At 39.3% G+C, this 26425-nt stretch overlaps 1 protein-coding gene across 2 annotated transcripts in view; it reads left to right on the forward strand.

Moving 5' to 3' along the window:
• Nucleotides 1-26137, forward strand: part of ACVR1 (activin A receptor type 1) — a 143459-nt gene extending 117322 nt beyond the window's left edge. For both annotated transcript variants that reach the window (XM_029934543.1, XM_029934544.1), the window contains exons 10-11: nucleotides 24081-24211; nucleotides 24913-26137. In XM_029934543.1, coding sequence (XP_029790403.1) covers nucleotides 24081-24211; nucleotides 24913-25047 — 266 coding nt within the window. In that variant the 3' untranslated portion in view covers nucleotides 25048-26137. The remainder of the gene's footprint in view (nucleotides 1-24080; nucleotides 24212-24912) is intronic.
• Nucleotides 26138-26425: the final 288 nt, after the last annotated feature.

Here is a 26425-nt window from a genome sequence, read left to right on the forward strand (position 1 = left end):
AGATCAAAGGAGACTACTGAATACTGAAGACGAACCATGGACTGAAAGGGGAGGGGGAGTGAGGGAGGGCGTGATGGTCATGGTGGGGGGCACTTGTGGGGAGAAGCACTGGGTGTTATATGGAAACCAATTTGACAATAAACTATTATAAAAAAAAATTTTTTCCCATATCCAAATGGTACTTTTACTATTATCGATCTTTTTCTTTTCATTGGAGTTTTTCAAACTTAAGTCTATTGAAGTCTAGTTGATATACAATGTTCCATTAGGTGCACGTACACAACATAGTGATTCAACAAGTGTGTATTATGTTGTGCTCACATAATTGTAGCAACCGCCACCATACAACACTATTACAATACCACTGACTGTATTCCCTTTGCTGTACTTTCCATTCCTGTGACTTATTCATTCCATAACTAGTCGCTTTTACCTGCATCTCACCCATTTTGCCCCACCCCCTTCCCCTAGAGTACTCACCAGTTTCTTCTCTGTACTTATGGGTCTGTTTCTGCTTTTTGTTTGTTCTTTTTTTTTTTTTGATTCTATGGTAAATAAATTCATATAGTATGTGTCTTTTCCTGACTCTCTTCATTTTAGTGTAGTGCCCTCTAAATCCATCCATTTTGTTGGAAATGGTGAAATCTCACTCTTTTTTATGGTCGAGTAATATTTCATTGTGCACCTGTGTGTGTGTGTGCGCGCACGTGCACGTAGAGTCTTTACCCATTCATCTATCAACGGATGTGTGGATTCCTTACATATCTTGACTATTGTAAATAATGCTGTAATAAATATTGGTGTACATATACTGTTTTGAATTCATAGTTTTGTTTTCTTGGGATAAATACCCAGTAGTGGAATTACTGTATTGGATGGTATTTCTCTGTTAAATTTTTTTTTGAGGAATATGCACACTGTTTCCCATAATCATAGTGCATGAGGGTTTTGCTCTACATCCTTAACAGCACTTGTTATTTCATGCATTTTCTTTTTTTAATTTTTTCCATTTTTAAAAAAAATTTTTAGTTTATTACCAAGTTGATTTCCATATAACACCCAGTGCTCTTCCCCACAAGTGCCTCCTCCATGACCATCATCCCCCCTCCCCCTTACCCCCTCCCTCTTCAGCCCTCAGATTGTTCTCAGCATTCAAAAGTCTCTCATGATTTGCCTCACTCCCTCTCCCCAACTCTTTTCCCCACCTTTCCCATTCCCATGGTGTCCTATTAGGTTTTTCCTGTTAGACCTATGAGTGACAACATATGGTATGTCTTTCTATGCCTGACTTATTTCATTTAGCATGACTCCCTCTGGGTCCATCCATTTTGCTACAAATGACCAGATTTCATTTCTTGTCATTGCCATGTAGTATTCCATTGTGTATATGTACCACATCTTCTTGATCCACTCATCAGGTGATGGACATTTAGGCTCTTTCCATGTTTTGGCCATTGATGACATTGCTGCTATGAACATTGGGGTACATGTGCTCCTATGCATCAGCATTTCTGTCTCTCTTGGGTAAATCCCCAGCAGTGCTATTGCTGGGTCATAAGGGAGTTCTATCGATAGTTTTTTGAGGAACCTCCACACTGTTTTCCAGAGCGGCTGCACCAGTTTACATTGCCACCAACAGTGTAAGAGGGTGCCCATCTCTCCACACCCTCGCCAGCATCTATAGTCTCTTGCTTTGTTCATTTTAGGCACTCTGACTGGCATGAGGTCGTATCTCGGTGTGGTTTTGATTTGTGTTTCCCTGATGCTGAGTGATGCTGAGCATCATTTCATGTGCCTGTTGGCCATCTGGATGTCCTCTTTGGAGAAGTATCTGTTCAAATCTTCTGCCCATTTCTTCACTGGATTATTCATTTTTCGGGTATGGAGTTTGGTGAGTTCCTTGTAGATTTTGGGTACTAGCCCTTTATCCGATATGGCATTTGCAACTATCTTTTTGCATTCTGTCAGTTGCCTGTTAGTTTTTTTTATTGTTTCCTTTGCATTGTAGAAGCTTTTTATCTTGATGAGGTCCCAATAGTTCATTTTTGTTCTTGATTCCCTTGCCTTTGGGGATGTGTCGAGTAGGAAATTGCTGCCGTTGAGGTCAAGGAGGTTATTTCCTACTTTCTCCTCTAGGGTTTTAATGGTTTCCTGTCTCACATTCAGGTCCTTCAGCCATTTGGAGTTTATTTTGGTGTATGGTGTAAGAAAGTGGTCTAGTTTCATTCTTCTGCATGTTGCTGTCCAGTTCTCCCAGCACCACCTGCTAAAGAGGCAGTCTTTTTTCCATTGGATACTCTTTCCTGCTTTGTCAAAAATTAATTGACCGTACATTTGTGGGCCCAGCTCTGGATTCTCTATTCTATTCCATTGGTCTATGTGTCTGTTTTTGTGCCAATACTATACTGTCTTGATGATGACAGCTTTGTAGTAAAGGCTAAAGTCTGGGATTTGTGATGCCTCCCATTTTGGTTTTCTTCTTCAATATGACTTTGGCTATTCGGGGTCTTTTGTGGTTCCATACAAATTTTAAGATCATTTGTTCTAGCTTTAGAAGAATACTGGTGCAATTTTGAGGGGGATTGCATTGAATGTGTAGATTGCTTTGGGTTATAGTGACATTTTAACAATGTTTATTTTTCCGATCCAAGAGCACGGCATGTTTTTCCATTTCTTTGTGTCTTCTTCAATTTCTTTCATAAACTTTCTATAGTTTTCATCATACAGGTCTTTTACATCTTTGGTTAGGTTTATTCCTAGGTACTTTATGGTTTTTCGTGCAATTGTGAATTGAATCAATTTCTTGTTTTCTATTTCTGTTGCTTCATTTTTGGTGTATAGGAATGCAGCTGATTTCTGTACATTGATTTTGTAGCCTGCGACTCTGCTGAATTCATGGATCAGTTCTAGAAGGCTTCTGGTGGAGTCGATCAGGTTTTCCGTGTAGAGTAGTATCATGTCACCTGCAAAAAGCGAAAGTTTGATTTCATCTTAGCCAATTCTGATGCCTTTTATTTCCTTTTGTTGTCTGATTGCTGATGCTAGGACTTCCAGCACTATGTTAAACAACAGTGGTGAGAGTGGACATCCCCGTCGTGTTCCTGATCTCAGGGGGAAAGCTCTCAGTTTTTCCCCATTGAGGATGATACTAGCTGTGGGCTTTTCATAAATTGCTTTAATAATGTTTAAGTTCCTTCTAGCCCGACTGTTTTGAGGGTTTTTATTAAGAAGGAATGTTGTATTTTGTCAGATGCTTTTTCTGCATCTATTGACAGGATCATACGGTTTTTATTTTTCCTTTTGTTAATGCGATGTATCACATTGATTGGTTTGTGAATATTGACCCAGCCCTGTAGCCCAGGAATGAATCCCACTTGATCATGATGGATAATTCTTGTTATGCACTGTTGAATTCAATTTGCTAGTATTTTGTTGGGTATTTTTGCATTTGTATTCATTAAGGATATTGTCCTATAGTTTTCTTTTTTTCTTGGGTCTCTGGTTTAGGAATCAAGGTGATACTTGCTCGTAGAATGAGTCTGGAAGTCCTACTTCCATTTCTATTTTTCGGAATAACTTGGGAAGGATGGGCGTTAACTCTGCTTTAAATGTCTGGTAGAACTCCCCTGGGAATCCATCTGGTCCTGGGCTTTTATTTGTTGGGAGATTTTAAAAAAAGTTTTTTAAGTTTTTTATTTGAGAGACATAGAGAGACAGCATGAGCAGGGGAAGGTCAGAGAGAGAGGGAGTTACAGAATCTGAAGCAGGCTCCCAGCTCTGAGCTAGCTGTCAGCACAGAGCCTGACGTGGGGTTCAAACCCACAAACTGTGAGATCATGACCTGAGCCAAAGCCAGCCACTTAACCAATTGAGCCACTCAGGCACCCCTCATTGGGAGAGTTTTGATAACTGATTCGATTTTGTCACTGGTTATGGGTCTGTTAAGATTTTCTATCTCTTCTCATTTGAGTTTTGGTAGTGTATGTTATTTAGGAATTTGTCAATTTCTTGTAGGTTGTCCAGTTTGTTGGCATATAATTTTTCATAGTAATCTCTGATGATTGTTTGTTTTCTGAGGGATCAGTTGTAATAGATCCATTTTCATTCATAATTTTGTCTATTTAGGTGTTCTCTCTTTTCTTTCTGAGGAGCCTTGCTAGAGGTTTTTCAATTTTGTTTTTTCCAAAAAACCAGCTCTTGGTTTCATTGATTTTTTTTTCAACTGTTTTTTTGGATTCTATATTATTTATTTCTGCACTGGTTTTTATTATTTCTTTTCTTCTGCTGGGTTTGAGGTGTTCTTGCTGCTCCCTTTCTAGTTTCCTTAGGTGCTCTGTTAGATTTTGAGTTTGCACTTTGTCTAGTTTGTTAAAATAGGCCTGGATTGCAATAAACTTTCCTCTTAGGACTGCCTTTGCTGTCCAGAGAGTTTGGATTGTTGTATTTTCATTTTAATTTGTTTCCATATATTTTTTAATTTCCTTCCTAATTACCTGGTTCACCCAGTCATTCTTCAGTAGGGTGGTTTTTAACCTCCACATTTTTGGAGGTTTTCCAGACTTTTTCCTGTGGTTCATTTCAAGTTTCATAGCATTGTGATCTGAAAGTGTGCATAGTATGATCTCTATTCGTTTATATTTATGGAGGGCTGCTTTATGCCCCAGTATGTGATCTGTCTCGGAGAATGTGCCATGAGCACTCAAGAAAAACGTAAATTCCCGAGCTTCAGGATGTAGAGTTCTAAATATAGCTATTAATTCCATCTGTTCCAGTGTGCCATTCAGGTCTATTGTTTCTTTAGGGATTTTCTGTCTGGTTGACCTATCCATTGTTGTAAGTGGAGTCCCCTGCAATTAGCACATTCTTATTGATAAGATTGTTTATTTGTGATTAATTGTTTTATGTATTTGGGTGCTCCCGAATTCGGCACATACATGTTTATAATTGTTAGCTCTTCCTGATGGAGAGACCCTATTATTATATAATATCCTTCTTCATTTTTTGTTACTGCCTTTACTTTAAAGTCCAGTTTATCTAAGTATGGGCACTCCAGCTTTCTTTTGGTGTCCAGTCACATGGTAGATATTTCTCCATCCCCTTACTTTCAATCTGAAGGTGTCTTCAGGTCTAAGGTGAGTGTCTTGTAGACAGCAAATAGATGGATTTTGGTTTTTTATCCATTCTGCTACTCTGTGTCATTTGATTGGAGCATTCAGTTCATTTACATTCGGTGTTATTGAAAAATGTGCATTTAGTTTCATTTTGTTCTCTGTAGAGTTCATGTTTGTATTGATGTCTCTGGTGTCTTATATTCCTTGCTACTTTTCTCTCATAGAGTCCCTCTTAGGATTTCTTGTAGGGCTGGTTTGGTGGTGATGAATTCTCTTAATTTTTGTTTATTTGGGAACACCTCTGTCTCTCCTATTTTGAATGACAGGCTCACTGAATAAAGGATTCTTGGTTGCATATTTTTCCTGTTCATCACATTGAAGATTTCCTGCTATTCCTTTATGGCCTGCCAAGCTTCGTTAGATAGGTCTGTAACCTCTGTGATAGGTTTCCATTTGTATGTTAGGGCACTTTTATCCCTAGCTGCTTTCAGAATTCTCTCTTTATATTTTGCCAGTTTCACTATGATATGTCGTGCTGAAGGTCGGTTCAGGTTATGTCTTAGGGGAGTTGGATATGCCTCTTAAATTTTAATGTCTTTCTCTTTCTCCAGATTGGAGAAAATTTCATCAATAATTTGATTAAGCACCCCTTCAGGACCTTTTTCTCTTTCTTCTTCTTCAGGAACTCCTATGATATACATATTGTTCCGTTTGATTCTATCACTCAGGTCTCTAATTCTCCTTTCCTGCTCCTCTATCAATTTTTCTCTTTTTCTCAGCTTCCTCTTTTGCTATAACTGTGTCTTCTAATTCAACCTATTCTCCTCTCTGCTTCTTCAATCCGTGCATTGGCAACCTCCGTTTTATTATTCACCTCATTTATAGCCTTTTGAAGGTCCCTAGTCTGTGTATCAGTAGTTTCTTTGATGGTGTTTTCAAGCCCAGCAATTAATTTTATGACAGTTGTTCTAAATTCTTGTTCAGTTATGTTGTTTAAGTCTGTTTTGAGTAGTTCTGTGGCTGTGATTTTTAAAAAAATTTTTATTTTAATGTTTTTTATTTTTGAGAGACAGAGAGAGACAGCGTGAGCAGGGGAGGGTCAGAGAGAGAGAGGGAGACGCAGAATCTTAAGCAGGCTCCAGGTTCTGAGCTAGCTGTCAGTACAGAGACCTATGCAGGGCTCGAACCCACGAACCGTGAGATCATGACCTGAGCTGAAGCTGGACGCTTAACCAACTGAGCCTCCCAGGCGCCCCCTGTGATTTCTTCCTGGAATTTTTTTGGAGGAGAGTTCTTTCGTTTTGTCATTTTGGCTAGCTTTCTGTCTCTTGTCAGTTTTAAAAGGTTGTTATCACTGTGCACCTGTTAGTATTGCTCTATTAAAGGAGGCTCTTTGACTGTCCAGGGCCTGTCATTTCAGGAGATGTCCTTTTAATGGTGTCTCTCAGTTTCTCTTGGTATGCCTGTAATTAATATATTTCGTTACTCAGTGATATTTGGGGCTTTCCACCATGTGTGCTTTGGCTTGTTTCTTGAGGTAGCCCTGAAAAGGAAAATAGACAAACACACAGGGAACACAAGCATGCAAATGCACTGATAGATCCAGTAAACAAACAAACCAAATGGGAAAGGAAAAATAGGCGTGGGAAAGAAAAGAGAGGACAAGAAAGGAGAAAAAAAGAAGCCAGGGGGAAAGAGACAGCCAATAATAAACATAGTCTGAGAGCATAAAACCTGTGGCGGGGAGGGGGAGAGATAAGAATGAGATAAGGGGAAAATATCTGGATGGTAAGAGAATTGATCTAATCACCGCAGTGCATAAATGTTGGTCTTTCTCAGACTCCGGGGGGTCGGGGGAGAAAAGGAGGAAATAGGAAAAGAGAAGAGAGAAAACAAGGGGGAAAATATAAAAATTAAAAAATAAAAGTAGTGGGAAAAGAAAAAAAATGAAAAAAGTAAAAATAGTAAGAAAAGAAGAATCCAGCTCTCCAGCGCGGATGGGCGTGGTTCAGTGTGGGTAGGTCGGTCTCTGGGGCTGCTCTCTGAGGCCCCGCCTTAATGAATGCAGGGAGAGTGGTGGCCCTGAAAGCCCGTCTCAGACAATGCGTGGCCAGCCACTCTTTTGAGTCCAATCTCCCGGTGCCACGGGCAGTTTAAATTGTTTTGGTTTTCCAAGTTCCACCAGGTTTCCAAATCCTAGTCCATACACTTTAGTGCTTCCGCCACCGTCCAAATGATGGGCTCTCTGGTCGGGACTGCGCAGGGGGACTGGAGAGCCAGCCCTTCCCTGGCTCCACCTGAGGTGGGTAGCCCGGGCCCACAGGAGAACAAGCCCGTGAGGGGGACCGATTTCTCTCGCCACGCGCAGCGGCTACAAATGGAAAGTTTGTCTCTCAGCTGCCGGCTGAGGTCTCGTTTCAGCCTCTCCTTCTCTTCCCCTCGGCTCTGCCGGTTCGCGCTCAGCCCTCCAAGGGCCTGTGCCAACCTGTACAGCTGCCCTGCGCGGGCCGTGCTCTGCCGTCTGTCTCCGAAAGATTTCAGAATTTTTGTAGGAGTTAACTGAGAACAGTAGCTCTCTGTATGGAGGTAGGTACGAGGGACTATGGTCTCTTCGCCTGTTACCTGGCTTTCAGTGTGACTACCCAAGCTGGAGGACAGCAAAGCGAGCATACTGTGACATGAGATTAATGCAGAGAAGCATATTTTATTATGTCATTGTTGACTTGTTGGGAGGAATTCTAGAATATAAACAGGGCATTGGATGCTAGTTTAGCTTTGCCATTAATTATCTGTGAACTTGGACAGGTAGTTTTCCTGTGTGGTCCTCAGGTTTTTCTTCTAAAGGAAAGGATGACTGTGATGTAATCTATGTGATTCTCATATCCCCTGATGTCTCTTCACCTTACCTTCAGATTGTTCAGGGAATAGCCTGGTCCATAAGGGATTATGAGCTGAATTCGTTTAGCCGTCAGACGTGACTCAATTGGCACGAGTCTATTTATAGCCTTTATCCCATTAAGTGGGACTATTCATATATTTCACTACAGAAGTGTGTTTGGTTGTGTGGTATCCCTCAGACTCTGCTAGCATGCCACATAAATATGGTGTGTGCCTCTTATGGTCTTTAAAATGTAAAATATTCCAAATTGTGCAAACACAACTAATCTCAAGGGTTTTAGATAAGGGCTGAGGATATATAGTCAACATTCACTCAAGCAATATATATGCAGTGTATATAATATACTAAGTATTTTTAGGCTCTGGGATGCAGTTGAGCAAAAACATATAATTTGCCTCTTTAATATTTCCTTAATAGATGAAGCCACTATGGTTGAGATGTACAGAGAGGTGATTGAGCATAGGGAGGACACTGACTTTGTCCGGGGGCCTGGGATTGTGGGAGCAAGGTGGGAAGGTCTTCTTGGAAGATAGGAAGCATGACTGAGTCAGAAGTGAGATGAATAAGAGCTAGTCGGTTGGATGAGTCTGGGTGGAGGTGTGGGTGGGAATGAGAAATAAAATCTGATAGTGAGGACAGTTGGTATCCTGGGCAGAAGGAAGCACCATGGGGAATCGTAAAGGTGCCCTAGTGCTGGAGCTGCAAGCCATTGTGGTGTGGCTGACGGCCAGATACGTGAAGGAGCAGTGTGGTGGCGCGTGAGCACAATCCCATGGAGACAGAATGAGCTTTCCCCCAGTTTTTCTAAGGATTTTGCAGGGGTTAATGGGATATACAGCAGGGGAGGCTTCAAAACAGAGATACCTGTAGGTCCCAGAGACAGCTCTCAAAGGGGGGACAAGATGGTACCCAACTCTAAGGCTTTGGTGGGGAGGATCACAAAGGCAGCTTTCTTTCCAGAGAATGGTCTAAAATGCAACTCTGGCATTTTTGGTCAGTATTAGTCCGTGTATCAGCTTTGTGATGTGTAAAGGTGTTGGAACCAAGGCGTGGCAATTAAGGGGTTTCCTCAGAACCATGCAGCAAAGGAATGGTAGGGCAATTGGTTGGTAAAGATGTATTTGCCCCACAGAATGGGAAAGTTCCAAATAGACATATGCCCGGGGGAAAAAAAAATTAGTGCAGAAATCAGATGCATATGCCAAGGGTTGTGGGGGAGTAGGTTATGAATAATTTCTGATTCCTTTCTTGTGGCCCTTTGAGTCACGCCAGCCACCTTTCACGGGAAGGCAGGGCCTGGCTCAGTTCATCCTTCCTTGACTGCTGCTTTCCGTCCTCCTGTGCCCTGTGTTCCTGTGCCCTTTGTCGTGCACATCACTCATTTGGCACCCAAAGTACTTTGCATTTTTAGTCACTTTTCCTGCTCTCCTCTGCTGGCTCATAATTTGGCAGTTGTTCATTGAGTGATGTCTTAAAAGGACTTAGAGTTCACTTTTTTGCCTGACTCCCCAGATCACTGGCAGAAATGAGGAGCATTTGTAAGTAACTTCCTACTTTGACAACACATCATTTTAGTCTGTCCTTGACCTCTTGCTATCCCTACCTCTACGTGCACCTGATTTCAGCCACAGGGAATTCTCCTGCGTCTTTCCAACAAGTGAGGATCCTCTGTGACCCCTTGTCTGTGTCCTCATCACCACCATCTCTGCCATCAATGTCCCCTGCCGTGTTTCTCATCCCCTCTTCTTCCCTGCCTTGTAAACTCCTGATCTTTGAAGGTCTGCCCAAGCCCTAGCTCCCGGAAGACCTACTGATGCACCCAATTATATCTGATACTTAGACCACACAGCTGTTTTTTTCCTCTAAGACTTGCTGAGTACCATCTCCCTGCACCTTTTCCATGCTCTTTCTGCTAATGCTAGTTTGTAATTTCTCGTTTTTCCCTTTCCCCTTAATATGGTTCTCATTACCAGCATTTATTTTTGTACCTTCAGTGCCAAGCACAACCTCTGACTCAATAACCATTTTGATCCCTTAAACTATGTGTGTCAATTTAGGAACTAACATGTACAAATATATTTTGAAAGGCAAAGATAGTAGTGGGTAAAAAACATTCTTGAGGGGTTTTTTTTGTTTGTTTGTTTGTTTAAAAGATTTCCATTATCTAAGGAAAGAAGGGCTTGTCACCATCTTCCACTAGATTCTGAGTTCCTTGACAGACAAGAGCAGGTCTTACACTTATATGGTCCTCAGCATTTAACATGGTGTCCCACATACAGTAGGCACATAATGTATTTTCAGTTGATTGAAATGATTGCTTTCTTTGACCAGAGGAGTTCCATGTGACTGCCAAGAGTTTAACCCCAGATTTATTTGGCACTGGTCATGCTTCTACACAATGATATGGAAACCATCAACAATTGACCAGTGGTTGGAGAAAGGGAGGTGTGACTAAATTCCAGGCACAATCAGTTAAATGGTCTTTCTTTTTAAATTTCTTTCCTTTTGTTAAAACATAGGACAGTTAATAAGATTAAAGTATGGGTAATATAAACACAAGGGAACACTTCGGCTTTGCATAGTGAAATTTGTTGCTTGAGATCAGTAGGTTCCATGTTTTAAAAATTCACTTATGCCTTTTTTTTTTTTTTTTTTTTTTTTGCTTTTATAGAAAAAAGCCCACTTAGCCTTTCCCAAGCTATTATCCCAGGCAAATTATCCCAAATAGCTGGCTAAGCGAATGCAAACAGTAATACTATTATGCTAGATTTTAAGAAGGTAAAGTACACTACTAAAGGTATTCTCTTTCCCAGAAATGGAGAGATAGTAAAGGGCTCATCTCTTACTATGACCTATAAATTCAGGTGGCCCCTAAAAAAAAGTATAAATGACCTTACCTGTCCATGTCCAGTTGTATTTTGTGTGGTGTGTCTTAGTAGTAGAAGAAAATAGTTTTATTTGAAAGCTTCATGAGACCCCTCACTAGAGGAGGAGGTAAGGCCTTTGAGAGGGGCTCACAAATCCTCTGAAAGCAGTGGTTTATGTTTTGCCAGTAAAGGTTTTAATCCATTGACTAATACAGTTTACAAATGCAGTTTTGCAGTGTGGACAGGTTATCTAGATTTAAACGTTTTCACCCAGAAATTTATTTTTATGTTACTGTGAAAACATGGAATATAGTATAACTTAGTCGAATCTATGAAATTTAAGCCGTAGGATTTTTTTAACATGTTCATATCATCATGGCTCTCCTTCTGCATAAATGGTATATTCTTTTGTAGGGTTTGTGAAATGAATTCTTGCACTTAATTTCTCTGAGCAATTAAAGGGGGATTGAAGATGTTAAGGTGGCCTGTGGGAATTAGAAGACTGTGAGAAAAGTTATTCAGTTTTTCTCTCTTTTTCTCAAATGACTTGTTAGGTATTTAGGAACAGAAGAAAATGAGCCTTTGATGGCAGGAGAAAAATGAATTTCATTGGTGTCTTCTCTTTAAGGGGAAGAATCCATTTTCTAATTCTAAGGGATGAAGTTTTACATTTCTCTATCTGTAAAATTACATCAATTTCTTTCACAAAGAAGAGTAGTTTTTCTGGGGAAAAGGGGTTTCTAAGGCGTTGGAAACCATACTGGGGTAGAAGGTAAACTGAAATGAACTACTTTCATATTGGCCCGGGGAAGGGGAGAATTCATCCTTTTCAGCCATTCTTCTGTCATCTACATTTTCTTTTGTGCCTTCAGCCTGAGAGTAAATAAGAGAGCCATCAAGCTGGCAAATATGTCTGGCAGTTTGAGGTTGCTTATTGCCCATAGAGTGAGTGAGAAAATGAATATTTTACATTATTTGCATTCTCCCAATGGGAGGAATTATTTCATAGCAGTGATTTCCCTTAATTATTTTATAACAGAAATATTTTGATGATGGTCATGGATTAGCTATGTATTTCTGGGTGTGATCTGAAACCACCAGATTCATGCACTCTTCAGAGATCTTGTCTCTTTTTTAAAAAAAAATCGAAGTATAGTGGGCAATGTTACTTTAGTTTTAGGGTTACACCATAGGGGTTTCACAACCTTCCTCTCTGCTCCATGCTCCCCACAAGTGTCATTACCATGTCACCATGCAGTGCTTGTCCAGCACTGCTCGTCCTCTCTGACCTTCATTCCCTCAACTGGAAGTTTGTGCCTCCCACTCTGTGTTCACTTTCCCCACTCCCTTCCTGCTACAGCCACCAGTTCGTGTTCACAGGTCTGTTTCTGCTTTTTGTTCATTTCTTTTGTCTTTCCATATAAATGAAATTTTCTTTATTGTCACAAATGGCAAGATCTCATTTTTTTTTTAATGGTTGAGTAGTATTCCAGAGAGAGGGAGAGGTGAGTATACCACATCTTTCTTCATTTGTCTATCGAGGGGCACAGGTTGCTTCTGTATCTTGGCTATTCTAAATAATGCTGCAATAAACATAGGGTGCGTATGTCTTTTTGAGTTAGTGTTTTTATTTTTTTTTTTTGGGTAAATAACCAATTCTGGAATTACTGGGTCATATGACATCTCTCTAACTTTGGGGGTGAACCTCTCTACTGCTTTCCTTAGTGGTTGTACCAACTTAAATTCCCACCAACAACGCACGGGGTGCCTTTTTCTCCACATCCTTGCCCATAGTTGTTATTGATACTAGCCATCCTGACATGTGTCAGGTGTTATCTGACTGTAGTTTTGATTTGCATGTTACTGATGATTAGTGATGTTGTGCATCATTTCATGTGTGTTAGGTAGGTATCTGTAGGTCTTTAGAAATATGTCTGTTGAGGTCCCCTGCCCATTTTTAATTGGATTGTTGTTTGTTTTGGTGTTGCCTAAGTTCTTTATATATTTTAGACATTAACCCCTACCAGATATATCATTTGTAAACATCTTCTCCCATTCACTGGGTTGTCTTTTGTTTTGTTGATGGTCTCCTCCTCTGTGCAAAAGATTTTTATGTAGTCCTAATAATTTTTCCTTTCATTTTTATAGCCTGAGGAAACCTATCTAGGAGAATGTAACTAAGGCTAATGTCCAAGAGATTAGGGAGTTTTATGGTTTCAGGTCCTAAAGTTAGGTCTTTAATTCATTTTGAGTTTATTTTTGTGTATAGTGAAAGAAAGTGGTTCAGCTTCATTCTTTTACACAAGGCTGTCCGGTTTTCCCAGCTACCATTTATTGAAGAGAATGTCTTCCCATGATATATTCTGGTCTGCTTTATATCTGGGCTGTCTGCTTCCATCCATGTGTTTACTTTTGTGCCAATGCCATTCTATTTTGATTACTATAACTTTGTAATAGATCTTAAAAGCTGAGATTGTGGTACCTCCAGCCTTGTTCTTCTTTCTTAAAATTTCTTTGGCTATTCCTGGTCTTTTTTGGTTCCATACATATTTTAGGACTATTTGTTCTAGTTCTGTGAAAAATGCTATTGTTATTTTGATGGGGATTGTATTGAATCTGTACATTGCTTTGGGTAGTATGGACATTTTAATAATAGTCTTATAATCCACGGGTATGATATGTCTTTATGTCATCTTCAATTTTGTAGTTTTTATACAGGTCTTTCACCTTCTTGGTTAAGTTTATTCTTGGTACTTTATTCTTTTTGGTGGAACTGTAAATGGAACTGTTTCCTTGATTTCTTTCTCTGACTCTTTATTAGTGTATAGAAATGCAACAGATTTCTGTAAATTAATTTTGTGTCTTGCAACTTTACTGAATTCATTTATCCACTCAAATAGTTTTTTGAAGGAGTCTAGAGTTTTCTGTGGGGTCCTTGGGATTTTCTATGTGTATAGTAGCAGGTCATTAGCAAATAGTGACAGTTTCATTTTTTCCTTACCAATTGGCATGCCTTTAATTCCTTTTTTTTTCTTTCCATTTCTAGTACTATTTTGAGTAAAGATGATAAGAGTGAACATCGTTGTCATGTTCCTGATCTTAAGGGAAAAGCTTTTTTTTTTTCCACCTCTGAGTTTGTCATATATAGCCTATATTATGTTGAGGTACATTCCCTCTAAAATCTTTTTGAGAGTTTTTATCATGAAGAGATATAGAAAAAAGCATTTGACAAATTTCAATATCTATCAAGATGACCGTTTGATTTTCATCTTTTGTTATTGTGGTATATTACCTTGATTTGTGAATATTTAACCATCATTGCATCCCTGAAATAGATCCTTTTAATGTGTTTTTGAAAGCAGTTAATATTTTCTTCAGGACTTTTCATCTAATTATATCAGGGATGTTTGCCTAGAGTTTTCTTTTTTTGTAGTGTCTTTGACTGGTTTTGGTATCAAGGTAATGCTGTTTTTGTAGAATGTATTTAGAAGCTTCCCTTCCTCCTTTATTTTTGGGGGGAATAGCTTGAGGAGAAGAGATATTAGCTCTTTGAATGCTTGCTAGCATTCACTGGTAAATCTATCTTGTCTTGGACTTTGGTTTTTGGGAATCTGTTGAGTAGTGATTCAGTTTCATTATTAGTAATTGGTCTATTCAGGTTTCTATTTGTTTGAGTTTTGGAAGTTGGAGGTCTCTAAGACTTTTTTCTTCTAACTTGTCCAATTTGTTGGCATATAATTTTTCACTTTGTATTTCTGTGGTCTGTTTTATTTATTTGGGTCTTCACTTTTTCTTGAGGAGTCTGGGTAAAAGGTTATTAATTTCCTTGATATTTAAGAGAACCAGCTCTTGGTTTCATTGATCTTTTATTTGCTATTTCTTCTCTGATTGTCCCGGTTTCCTTCCTTCTACTAATTTTGGGTTAATTCTTTTTCTAATTTTCTGGTTTCTTAAGGTAGGCTTGTATTGCCATATAATTTCCTCTTATAACTGCTTTTGCTGTATCCCAAAGATTTGGGACCATTGTGCTTTCATTTTTATTTAATTTCTTTGTTGGGCTGTTCATTTGTTAGTACTGTCTTCGGCCTCCACCTGTTTGCGTTTTTCCACAGATTTTTTTTTTTTTTATAATTGACTTTGAAATCAAACCAAACTTGTGGGCTGAAATGTGATCTGCCCTACAGAAGGTTCCATGTGCACTTGAAACAAATGTGTATTCTGGTGTGTTTGGATGGAATATTCTATATATACCTGTTAAGAACATGTTGTCTAATATGTCATTCAAAGCCACTATTTCCTTGTTGATCTTTTGCCTGGATTAGTACTCATTGATGTAAGTGGGGTAGTAAGTCCTCTACTATTAGTGTATTACTGTCAGTTTCTTCCTTATGTCTGTTAATATTTGCATGATGTATTTAGATGCTCCAATATTGGGCACATGTAGGGGAGGGGCAGAGAGAGAGGGAGACACAGAATCAGAGGCAGTCTCCAGGCTCTGAGCTGTCAGCACAGATCCTGATGAAGGGCTCAGACTCAAGAACCAGGAGATCATGATCTGAGCTGAAGTCAGATACTCAACCGGGCCACCCAAGCACCCCAACAATTGTTATATACTCTTGGAGTGATCCTTCTATCATTATGTAATGCTTTTCTTTGTTGTTACAGTCTTTGTTTCCATTTTGTTGTTTTGGCTTCCATTTGTGTGGAATATCTCTTTCTGTATGTGTCTTAAGTGAGTCTCTGGGCAGCATATAGATAGAGTGATCAAATGGATCAAAAAAGCAAGCCTATGTCTTTTGATTGGAGCAATTAGACCATTTACATTTAAAGTAATTGCTGAGAGGGGAGGAGTTAAGATGGCAGAGAAGTAGGAGGACCCTGGGCTTTCCTCATTCCTCAAACACAGCTATATTGAGGTTAGATCACTTGGAGCACCCAGGAAATTGATCTACAGAGTGGCAGAAAGATCTCCACTGTTGGAGGGAGATAGTGTGGCAGGTGAGGTGCATGGAAGTGAATTAAGAGAAAAACAGTGGTGCTCCAGAGAGGAAGGGAACCCTTTCAAAAGGGAGACAAAGAGGGGTTGAGAAAGTGCAGCATTGAGTTTACATAAGAGGAAATCAGGCCAGGCTTAATTTTTCTTTTTCCTATTTTGTCTTTTGGAATCATAGTTTCTTGGGGGTTTGTTTTCTTTTTCATTTCCTTCTCTCTCTCTTTCTCTCTTTTGGATTAGTCTTTTAAATTCTTTCTCTTTTTGGAATCAGCCTTGTAGCTTTTTGATTCTCTGGTTGGGGTTTTTTTTTATTCCCTTTCCTTTTTTGTTTTTGGGATCAGGCTATCCCAACAAAAGAAATTAAAGCACATCTAATTAAAAGTCCAAACACTCCCCACTGCAAGCAAGGAGGACTTCTCAGTGGGAATGAGCAGCCCAAATGCAGTGACAGAGTGCACACAGCACACACCAGAAACATTTCCTGAAGTGCCAGGCTCTAGACAGTTTGTGACCCCTATTTAATGCAGTATCTCAGTTTCAGGAAACGTAAGTTTCTAGAGCATGCAAAAGATAGAAACTTAGCCAAAATGACAAGATAAATTTTCCCCAAAAGAAAGGTCAAGAAGCAATCACAGCCAGGAACTTGCTCAAAATAGACACAAGCAATATATCTGAAAAAGAATTTAGAACAACAGTCATAATACTACTAGCTGGGCTTGAAAAAAGCACAGAATATACCAGAGAAACCCTTACTGCACAGATCAAAGACCTAAAAACTAGTCAGACTGAAATTAAAAGAATGCTGTAGCTGAGAGGCAGTACTGACTGGATACAGTCCTAATGAGGATTGAAGAAGCAGAGGAGAGGTGACATAGAAGAAAAGATTATGGAAAATAATGAAGTGAAAAAAAGAGGGAAAGAAAATTATTAAATCACAAGAGGAGACTTAGTGATTCCATAAAATGAAACAATATCTGCATCATGGGAGTCCCAGAAGAAGAAGAGGAAGAAGAAGAAGGGTCCTGGGAAGAAGGGTTACCTAAACCAATGATAGCTGAGAACTTCCCTACTCTGGAGAAGCAAAGAGGTATCTATGTCCAAGAGGCATAGAGAACTTCCTTCAAAATTAACAAAAACAGGGCAACACCATGACATATCATAGTGAAAGATAGAGAATTCTGAAAGTGGCAGGGGACAAACAGGCCTTAACCTATCAGGGTAAACACATAATGGTAGTAGCAGACCAGTCCACTGAAACTTGGCAACCAGAAGGGAGTCACAAGAAATATTTAATGTACCAAATGTGAAAAATATGCAGCCAAGAATTCTTTATCCAGCTAGGGTATCATTCAGAATAGGAGAGAGAGAATTTCTCAAACAAAACCTAAAGGAATTTGTGACCACTAAAGCAGCACTGCAAGAAATTTTAAGGGGACTCTCTGAGTGGAGGGGAAAACAAAGACCAAAGCAACAAAGAGTAGAAAGGACCAGAGAACATCACCAGAAACACCACCTCTACAAGTCACACAATGGGATTAAATTCATACCTTTATTAATCACTCTGTATGTAAGTGGACTAAACGCTTCAATCAAAAGACCATAGGTATCACAATGGATTTTTAAAAATCCCATATGCTATCTACAAGAGACTCATTTTACATCTAATACTTGCAGGTTGAAAGTGAGGGGATGGAGAACCATCTATCCTGCTAAGGGATGTTAAAAGAAAGCTGGAATAGCCATACTTTTATCAGACAAACTGGACTTTAAAACCAAGACTAACAAGAGATGAAGAAGGGCATTATATCATTATTAAGGGGTCTATCCATTAAGAATATCTAACAATTATAAAAATATTTATGTCTTAACTTGGGAGCACCCAAATATATAAATCAATAACAAACATAGAGAAACTCATTAATACCATAATAGTGGGGAACTTTAATACCCAACTTACAGCAATGGACGGATCATCTAAGCAGAAACTCAACCAGGAAACAATGGCTTTGATGGATACTGGACCAGATGGACTTAACAGATATATTCAAGACATTTCATCCTTAAAGCAGAATACACATTCTTGTCAAGTGCTTATAAAATATTCTCCAGAATAAATTACATACAGGGTCACAAATCAGCCCTCAACAGGAGGTTGAGGTATGATCGAGATCATACCATGCTTATTTTCAGAACATGATGCATATTTGAGAACACAATGCTATAACGTGAAATCAACCACAAGAAAAAATTTGGAAAGCCCTCAAAATACATGCAGGTTAAAGAACATCCTACTAAAGAACGAATGTGATAACTAGGAAACTTAAGAAAATACATGGAAATAAATCAAAAAGAAGACATGACAGTCCAAACCCTTTGGGCTGCAGCAAAGGCAGTCCTATGGAAAAGTATACATTGCAATTTCCACCTATCTCAAGAAGCAGAAAACGTCTCTAATATACAATGTAGCCTTACATATAAAGGAGCTAGAAAAGGAGCAGCATATACAGCTGAAAGTTAGCAGAAGGAGGGAAATAAAGATTAAAGCAGAAATAAATGATTTAGAAACAAACAAAAGCCAGTAGAGCACATCAATGAAACTAAATGCTAGTTCTTTGAAAGAATAAACAAAATTGATAAACCTCTAGCCAGACTTCTCACAAAAGCAAAAGAGAGATCCCAAATAGATAAAATCATGAATGAAAGAGGAGAGATCACAACCAACACCACAGAAATACAATTATGAGAATATTATGAAAAATTATATGCAGACAATCTGGAAGAAATGAACAAATTCCTAGAAACACATGCACTACTGTAATTCAAACAGGAAGAAATAGAAAATTTGAACAGACCCACAACCAGCAAAGAAACGGAATTAGTTATCAAAAGTCTCCCAACAAACATAGTCTTGGGCCCAATGACTTCCCAGGGGAGTTCTACTGCATATTAAAAGCAGAGTTAATACCTATTCTCCTCAAGCTGTTCCAGAAAAATAGAAATGGAAGAAAAGCTTCCAAACTCATTCCATGAAGCCAGCATTACCTTGATTCCAAAACCAAAGACCCCACTAAAAAGCAGAATTACAGGCCAGTATCCCTGATGAAACTAAATGCAAAAATTCTCAACAAGATACTAGCAAATCAAATTTGACATTACATTAGAAGAATTATGACTATGATCAGGTGAGATTTATTCCTGGGTTGCAGGGCTGGTTCAATATTCACAAATCAATGTGATACACCACATTAATAAAAGAATGCATAAGAACCTTATGATCATTTTAATAGATGCAGAAGAACCATTTGACAAAGTATAACATTTATTTATGATTTAAAAAAAACCCTCAACAAGTAGATTTAGAGGAAACATACCTCAACATCATAATGGCCAGGTATGAAAGACCCACAGGTAATATCATCTTCAGTGGGGAGAGCTGAGAGCTTTCCCCCTAATGTCAGGAGCATGACAGGGATGGCCACTCTCACCACTGTTGTTCAGCACAGTACTGGAAGTCCTAGCCGCAGCAGTCAGACAACAAAAAGAAGAAAGTCATCCAAATTGGCAAGGAAGAAGCCAAACATTCACTCTTTGCAAATGACACAATACTCCACATGGAAAGCCTGAAAGACTCCATCCAGAGACTGCTAGAATGGATATGTGACTTCAGCAAAGTTATGGGATATAAAAATCAATGTATAGAAATTGGTTGCATTTCTATACACCAATAATGAAGTAGCAGAAAGAGAAATCAAGGAATTAATCTCATTTACAAATGCATGAAGAACCATAAGATACCTAGGAATAAACCTAATCAAAGAGGTAAAAGATCTAAATGCTGAAAACTGAAAAAAGCTTATGAAAGAAATTGGAGAAGACACAAAGAAATGGAAAAACATTCCATGCTTATGGATTGGAAGAACAAATATTGCTAAAATGTTGCTACTTCCCAAAGCAATCTACACATTCAATGCAATCCCTATCAAATAACACTGGTGTTCTTCACAGTGGTAGAACAGACAATTCTAAAATTTGTATGGAACTAGAAAAGATCCTGAATAGCCAGAGTAATGTTGAAAAGGGAAACCAAAGCTGGAGGCATCACAATTCCAGACTTTAAGCTGTATTACAAAGCTGTCATCATCAAGACAGTATGGTACTGGCCCCAAAATAGACACATAGACCAACAGAACAGAACAAAGAACCCAGAAATGGACCCACAAATGTATGGCCAAGTAATCTTTGACAAAGCAGGAAAGAGTAACCAGCGGGGTTGGGGGTGGGAGGAGACAGTCTCTTCAGCAAATGTCCTGGGGAAACTGGACAGTGACATGTAGAATGAAACTAAAATTTCTTATACCATACACACACACAAAAATTCAAAATGGGTGGAAGACCTAAATATGAGACAGGAAACCATCAAAATCCCAGAGGAGAAAATAGGCAGCAATCTCTTTGATCTCAGCTACAGCAGCTTCTTATTAGGCATGTGTCTGGAGGCAAGGAAATCAAAAGTAAAAATGAACTATTGGGACCTCATTAATGTAAAAAGCTTCTGCACAGCAAAGGAAACAACAAAACTAAAGAGAACCAATGGAATAGGAGCAGATAATTGCAAATGACATATTGGATAAAGGGTTAGTATCCAAAATCTATAAAGAACTTATCAAACTCAACACCCAAAACACAAATAAGCCAGTGAAGAAATGGGCATGAATTTTTCCAAAGATGACATCCAGATGGCTAACAGAAAAATGAAAAGACGCTCAACATCATTCATCATCAGAGAAATACAGATCAGAACTACAATGAGATACCACCTCATACCTGTCAGTATGGCTAAAATTAACAACTCAGGAAACAGCAGATGTTGGTGAGGATGTGAAGAAAGAGAAACACTTTTACACTGTTGGTGGGAATGCAAACCAGTGCAGATACTCTGGAGAATCGTATGGAGATTCCTCAAAATAATTAAAAATAGAACTGTCCTATGACCCAGCAATTGCACTACTAGAAACTTATCCTAAGGATACAAAAATGCTGACTCAATGGGGCACATGCACCCCAAGTTAATAGTAGTGTTATTAACAATAGCCAAATTTTAGAAAGAGCACAAATGTCCTTCAACTGATGAATGGATAATGATGTGTGTGTACACACACACACACACACACACACAGAAATATTACTCAGCAATAAAAAATAATGAATCCTTGCCCTCAGCAACAACGTGGAGGAATGAGAGGGTAGTATGCTAAGTAACATAAGTCAGAGAAAGAAATGCATGATTTCACTCATGTGGAATTTAAGAAACTGAACAGGTGAACATAGGGAAAATAAAGGGAAAGAAAAGATAAAAACAGAGAGAGAGACAAACCATAAGAGACTCTGAAATACAGAGAACAAACTGAAAATTGCTGTGGAGGAGGTGTGTGGGAGTGGGTAAATGGGTGATGGGCATTAAGGAGGGCGCTTGTTGGGATAAGCATTGGGTGTTCTGTGGATGTGATGAACCACTGGGTTATTCTACTGAAACCAGTACTACCCTACATGTTAACTAACTTGAATTTAAATAAAAATAAACTAAAAGAGGGGTGCCTGGGTGGCTCTGTCGGTTAAGCATCCGACTTCGGCTCAGGTCAGGATCTTAGGTTCATGGGTTCAAGCCCCGCGTCGGACTCTGTGCTGACAGCTAGCTCAGAGCCTGGAGCCTGTCTTCAGATTCTGTGTCTCCCGCTCTCTCTGACCCTACGCTGCTCATGCTGTCTCTCTCTCAAAAATAAAGATCTTCTTTTCTTGATCTCTTTCCTTGTGACTGATGGCTTTCTTTAGTATTATGCTTGGCTTTGAATTTTTTGTGTACTATTATAGGTTTATGTTTTGTATTTACCATGAGATTTATATGTAGTATCATATTTAAAATAATCATCAAGTTTCATAATTTTCTTCTATTCTTCTCCTTTTTCTTTGCCACTTAAAGAAGTCCTGTTAACATTTCTTATAAAGTCGATTTAGTAGTGATGAATCTTAACTTTTGCCTGGTGACTCTTTGCCAACAAGGTTATTATTTAGAATTTAAGGAGAGAAATCTTTAAATCCTTCTTGGCTTCAAAAGATGTTTTTTGTTTTTGTTTTTTTCCTTTTAGCACTTTGAATATATCATGCTATTCCTTTCATGCTACTCCTTTCTGCTGAATAATCAGCTGATAGCCTTATGGCATTTCCCTTTTTATGTAACTGTTTGCTTCTGTCCTTATACTTACTCTTTAACATTTTACTTATCACGTGTCATGGTGTGGATTTTCTTGGTTTCCATCTTGTTTAGGACTTTTGGGGCTTCTGGACCTAGAAGTCTGTTTTCCCCAGGTTATGTAAGTTTTCAGCTGCTATTTCTTCAAATAAGTTTTCTGCCCCCTTCTGTTTTCTTTCTAGGACCCATATAATGTAGACTTTTTTTTATATTGTCTAAGAGATCCCTTAACTTATAATTTTTTTCTTTTTCTTATTCAACAGTACAAAGATTGGTTGCTGTCTTGTAGATCATTGATCCATTCTTCTGCATCTTCCAATTTGCAGTTGATTCCCTCTAATATAGATTTCATTACAGGTACTGTGTCTTCAAGTTTGATTGGTTCTTTCTTTCTTTGTAGAAATTCTTCTTGAGTTTATCCATTTTTCTCTCCAGTTTGGTAGCATCTTTATGGTCATCCCTTTGAACACATTCTGAAGTAGATTACTTATTTCCACTTCATTTATTTCTTTCTCTGAGATATTGTCTTGTTCTTTCTTTTGGAGTATCTTCCTCTGTCTTTTCATTTTGCTTGGCTTTCAGTGTTTGTATGAATTAGGGAGAATAGCTAAATTTGAAGGGATGGTTTGTTTTATGGCCCCCCCTGCGAGGCTGTGTCTGGTTACTTTGGTTGGCTGTCCAGAGCTCTGTCTGGTCTGTGCTGAGGCTGCCTTGATTGGATGGCCAGAGCTGAACTGGTCATGAGAAGTCTTGGGGCTCTCCTGTCAGAGGGTGCCAGCTCTGGGGTCCTAGGGCTTTCCACATGGAGGGCATCCTTGCAGGAAGACTAAGTGGCTGTAAGCCATGATATCCCAGGGTACTCCTACAGAGAGAATCCTGGCAAGGCAAGGATTTGGAGTTAAAGTGTTGGGCTACATGAAGAGGGCACCCTATTAGGTTAGCTTGAGCTTAAACAGGTGCAGGTTTGGGACTCCAGGGCTTTGTGTACTGGTGGTACCCTGGTAAGTTGTCTGGAGCCTAAGTGATGTGGATCTGGAGTGTTCTTGGGTAGGTTAGCCAGAGGGCTGGAGCCATAATAAGCACTGACCAGGGGTTCAGTATGTGCTGCAGAGTGGTTGCCTTGGTGGATGGCGGAGACTGGGCTAGGCTGTGGGCCTGCAGCTCACTGAGGCAGTAGCCTGGCAATGGTGCCCAGACCCTGCTCCTGTCTGCACCATGAAGGTTGGGACAGGGGGGCACCTAAGCAGTGGTGTTCACCAGCCCCTGACTGAGAGAGAGTTCCAGCATATCCCCTGGCATTTGGTGGAGTTATAGGGCTGGATATTTTATATTCTAGTTGATCTTTTAAGCTGTGGCAGTTTTTTTCTGTGCCCCGAGTAGACCAAACTGTTTGTGGTCCATCAGTACTATCTCTACCTGCTGTAGTTCAACAATGTTGGGAATCAGGGTTCTTTTCATTGCCTTGTCTCCATCTCTCTTGCCATTCTCTCCGTGGTCTTTTGTTGTGGTCTTCATTCAGCCCCTGATTCTTCACGAGGAATTGCTTTATAAATAGGTGTAGATTTGGGGTGTCCATGAAAGAGAGGAGTGAGGATATTCCAGTGTCACCATCTTGTACCAGAATGTTGTCTCTTTTTGATCAGCAGAGGAATTTTGTCCACGGTTACATTTTGGGTATCACAGAGCTGTTTTTATACACTCTTGGAGCATTTTGTCAACATTGTAATTACAGGAGTAGTTGCCACGTTTTCTTCTAACAGAATTTCTACAGAGACTTGGAGGAAGAATAATTGTTTATCACCTTGTTCTCCACTTACTTTGTAGCTTTCAGAATCACCGTGAAGTGAGGAAGGTGTTCAGTATTTTTTCGTACCGCATAATAATCTGTGGCACCAAACAGTAAAATCCTGGGGGAAACTGCTACTCTCTTGCTAACTAACACAATTCTTGTCCACGTGTGCAGGTATTGTGGAGGATTACAAGCCACCATTTTATGATGTGGTTCCCAACGACCCAAGTTTTGAAGATATGAGAAAGGTGGTCTGTGTGGATCAACAGAGGCCAAACATACCCAATAGATGGTTCTCAGACCCGGTAAGAGTGTCAGTTTCTTAGTTCTAAAACTATCTTCACCTTTTTACTAGGTGAAAATCAAGAGCAAGCAAATAACATATTCCTGAATGATCTGCCTCAGGTATTGCTTTCTGTATTTTATGTAGAAGGGCCTTAGACCTAGTTGAGTAGGTTCACAAAACAGTCTCATTGCTGAAAGAGCATTCTGATTGATCTTGCTAATAAATGATAATATTCACGAGAATTTCTACTATTGCCTAACTCCAGGAGTTTGGAGATTCACTATGTCACTAGCCCCAGGACTGCAGTTTCACAAGTAAAACAAGAGATGAACTCCATTACTGTATGTCTGAAATTCCAAACAGAAGCTGTTCAGCTGAAGCTTCTTACTGCTTCCCTTTGGGATTAGTCATTCTGAAACATGGAGAGATGACTCCATCTGCAGATTTCATTATTAACTCAGGGGTAGCGTAGTGTCTATTAGCAAACATGAAACATCAGGGGATCCAGCCGGTCCCTTGTAATTTACTTCAAAGTCAGCTGGTGAAGGAGCCCAAAGACCAGAGTTCATGAAACTCAAGAGAGCCTCCTTTATCCAGTGGTCAGGGCCTTGATGATTTGTTTAAAGGAGATGGCTGGAATATCGCTTAAACCTCCACCCAGTTTCTGGGGCCACAAAACAGCCACTTTTTCACTGTGGTTTTTGTTTCTTCTCTCTTCAGACACTAACCTCTCTGGCCAAGCTGATGAAGGAATGCTGGTATCAGAATCCATCCGCAAGACTCACAGCTCTGCGGATCAAAAAGACTTTGACCAAAATTGATAATTCCCTAGACAAATTGAAAACGGACTGTTGACATTTCCACGGTGTCAAAAAGGAAGATTTGTCATTGTCATTGTCCAGCTGGGACCTAATGCTGGCCTGACCATCAGGCCATCAGAACAGAATCCATCTGTCTCCCTCCGTAAATGGCTGCTTTGATGAGGCAGACATTCTACCCAGCCGCGTGCGGGGGAGACACCAAAACCACCCCAACCTCGCTTACAGACCGTGAACTGGGCATTTCACAAACTGTTCACACTACAGAGACTAATGTGGGACAGACGCTGTTGCAAAGGTAGGGGAACTGGAGGAACACAGAGAAATCCTAAAAGAGATCTGGGCATTAAGACAGTGGCTTCGCAGATCCTTCACAAGTCTCCTAGACTCTCCCCATGGGAAACTCACGGAGGTGGTGAATTTTTATCAGCAATATTGCCTGTGCTTCTCTTCTTTATTGCACTAGGAATTCTTTGCATTCCTTACTTGCACTGTTACTCTTAATTTTAAAGACCCAACTTGCCAAAACGTTGGCTGTGTACTCCACTGGTCTGTCTTTGGATAATAGGAATTCAATTTGGCAAAACAAAATGTAATGTCAGACTTTGCTGCATTTTACACATGTGCGGATGTTTACAATGATGCTGAACATTAGGAATTGTTTATACACAACTTTGCAAATTATTTATTACTTGTGCACTCAGCAGTTTTTACAAAACTGCTCCGTGCATATGTTAAAGCTTATTTTTATGTGGTCTTATGATTTTATTACTGAAATGTTTTTAACACTATACTCTGAAATGGACATTTTCTTTTATTATCAGTTAAATTCACATTTTAAGTGCTTCACATTTGTATGTGTGTAGACTGTAACTTTTTTCAGTTCATATGCAGAAATGTATTTAGCCATTACCCATGTGACACCACCGAATATATTACTGATTTAGAAGCAAAGATTTCAGTAGAATTTTAGTCCTGAACGCTGTGGGGAAAATGCATTTTCTTCGGAATTATCCATTATGTGCATTTAAACTCTGCCAGAAAAAAAATAACTATTTTGTTTTAATCTACTTTTTGTATTTAGTAGTTATTTGTATAAATTAAATAAAAGGTTTTCAAGTCAAAAAGTGATTTTTTTTTTTACCATATGAAAAAGATCTGCATTCTAGAAAGCATTTTATTATGGTAACAATAGAAGCACAAAATGAATTTGTAAAACTGAATTTGCTTTTTTAAGTCTGGTAACAATTTCCAGGGTCCTATGAGGAGGATTTCCAGCTTGAATGTGGTATCAGAAAATTTGAATTTTGTTTATGATTATTTTTTCTTGATCTGTGTTCCTAACTGTGAAGTGAGAGTAATGGGCTGGTCTGATCTGTTTTCCTCACTTGGGAGTTGTGAGTATAAATGGGATG

This window comes from Suricata suricatta, chromosome 3 (genome assembly GCF_006229205.1).
Source record: "Suricata suricatta isolate VVHF042 chromosome 3, meerkat_22Aug2017_6uvM2_HiC, whole genome shotgun sequence".
NCBI classification, from domain to species: domain Eukaryota; kingdom Metazoa; phylum Chordata; class Mammalia; order Carnivora; family Herpestidae; genus Suricata; species Suricata suricatta.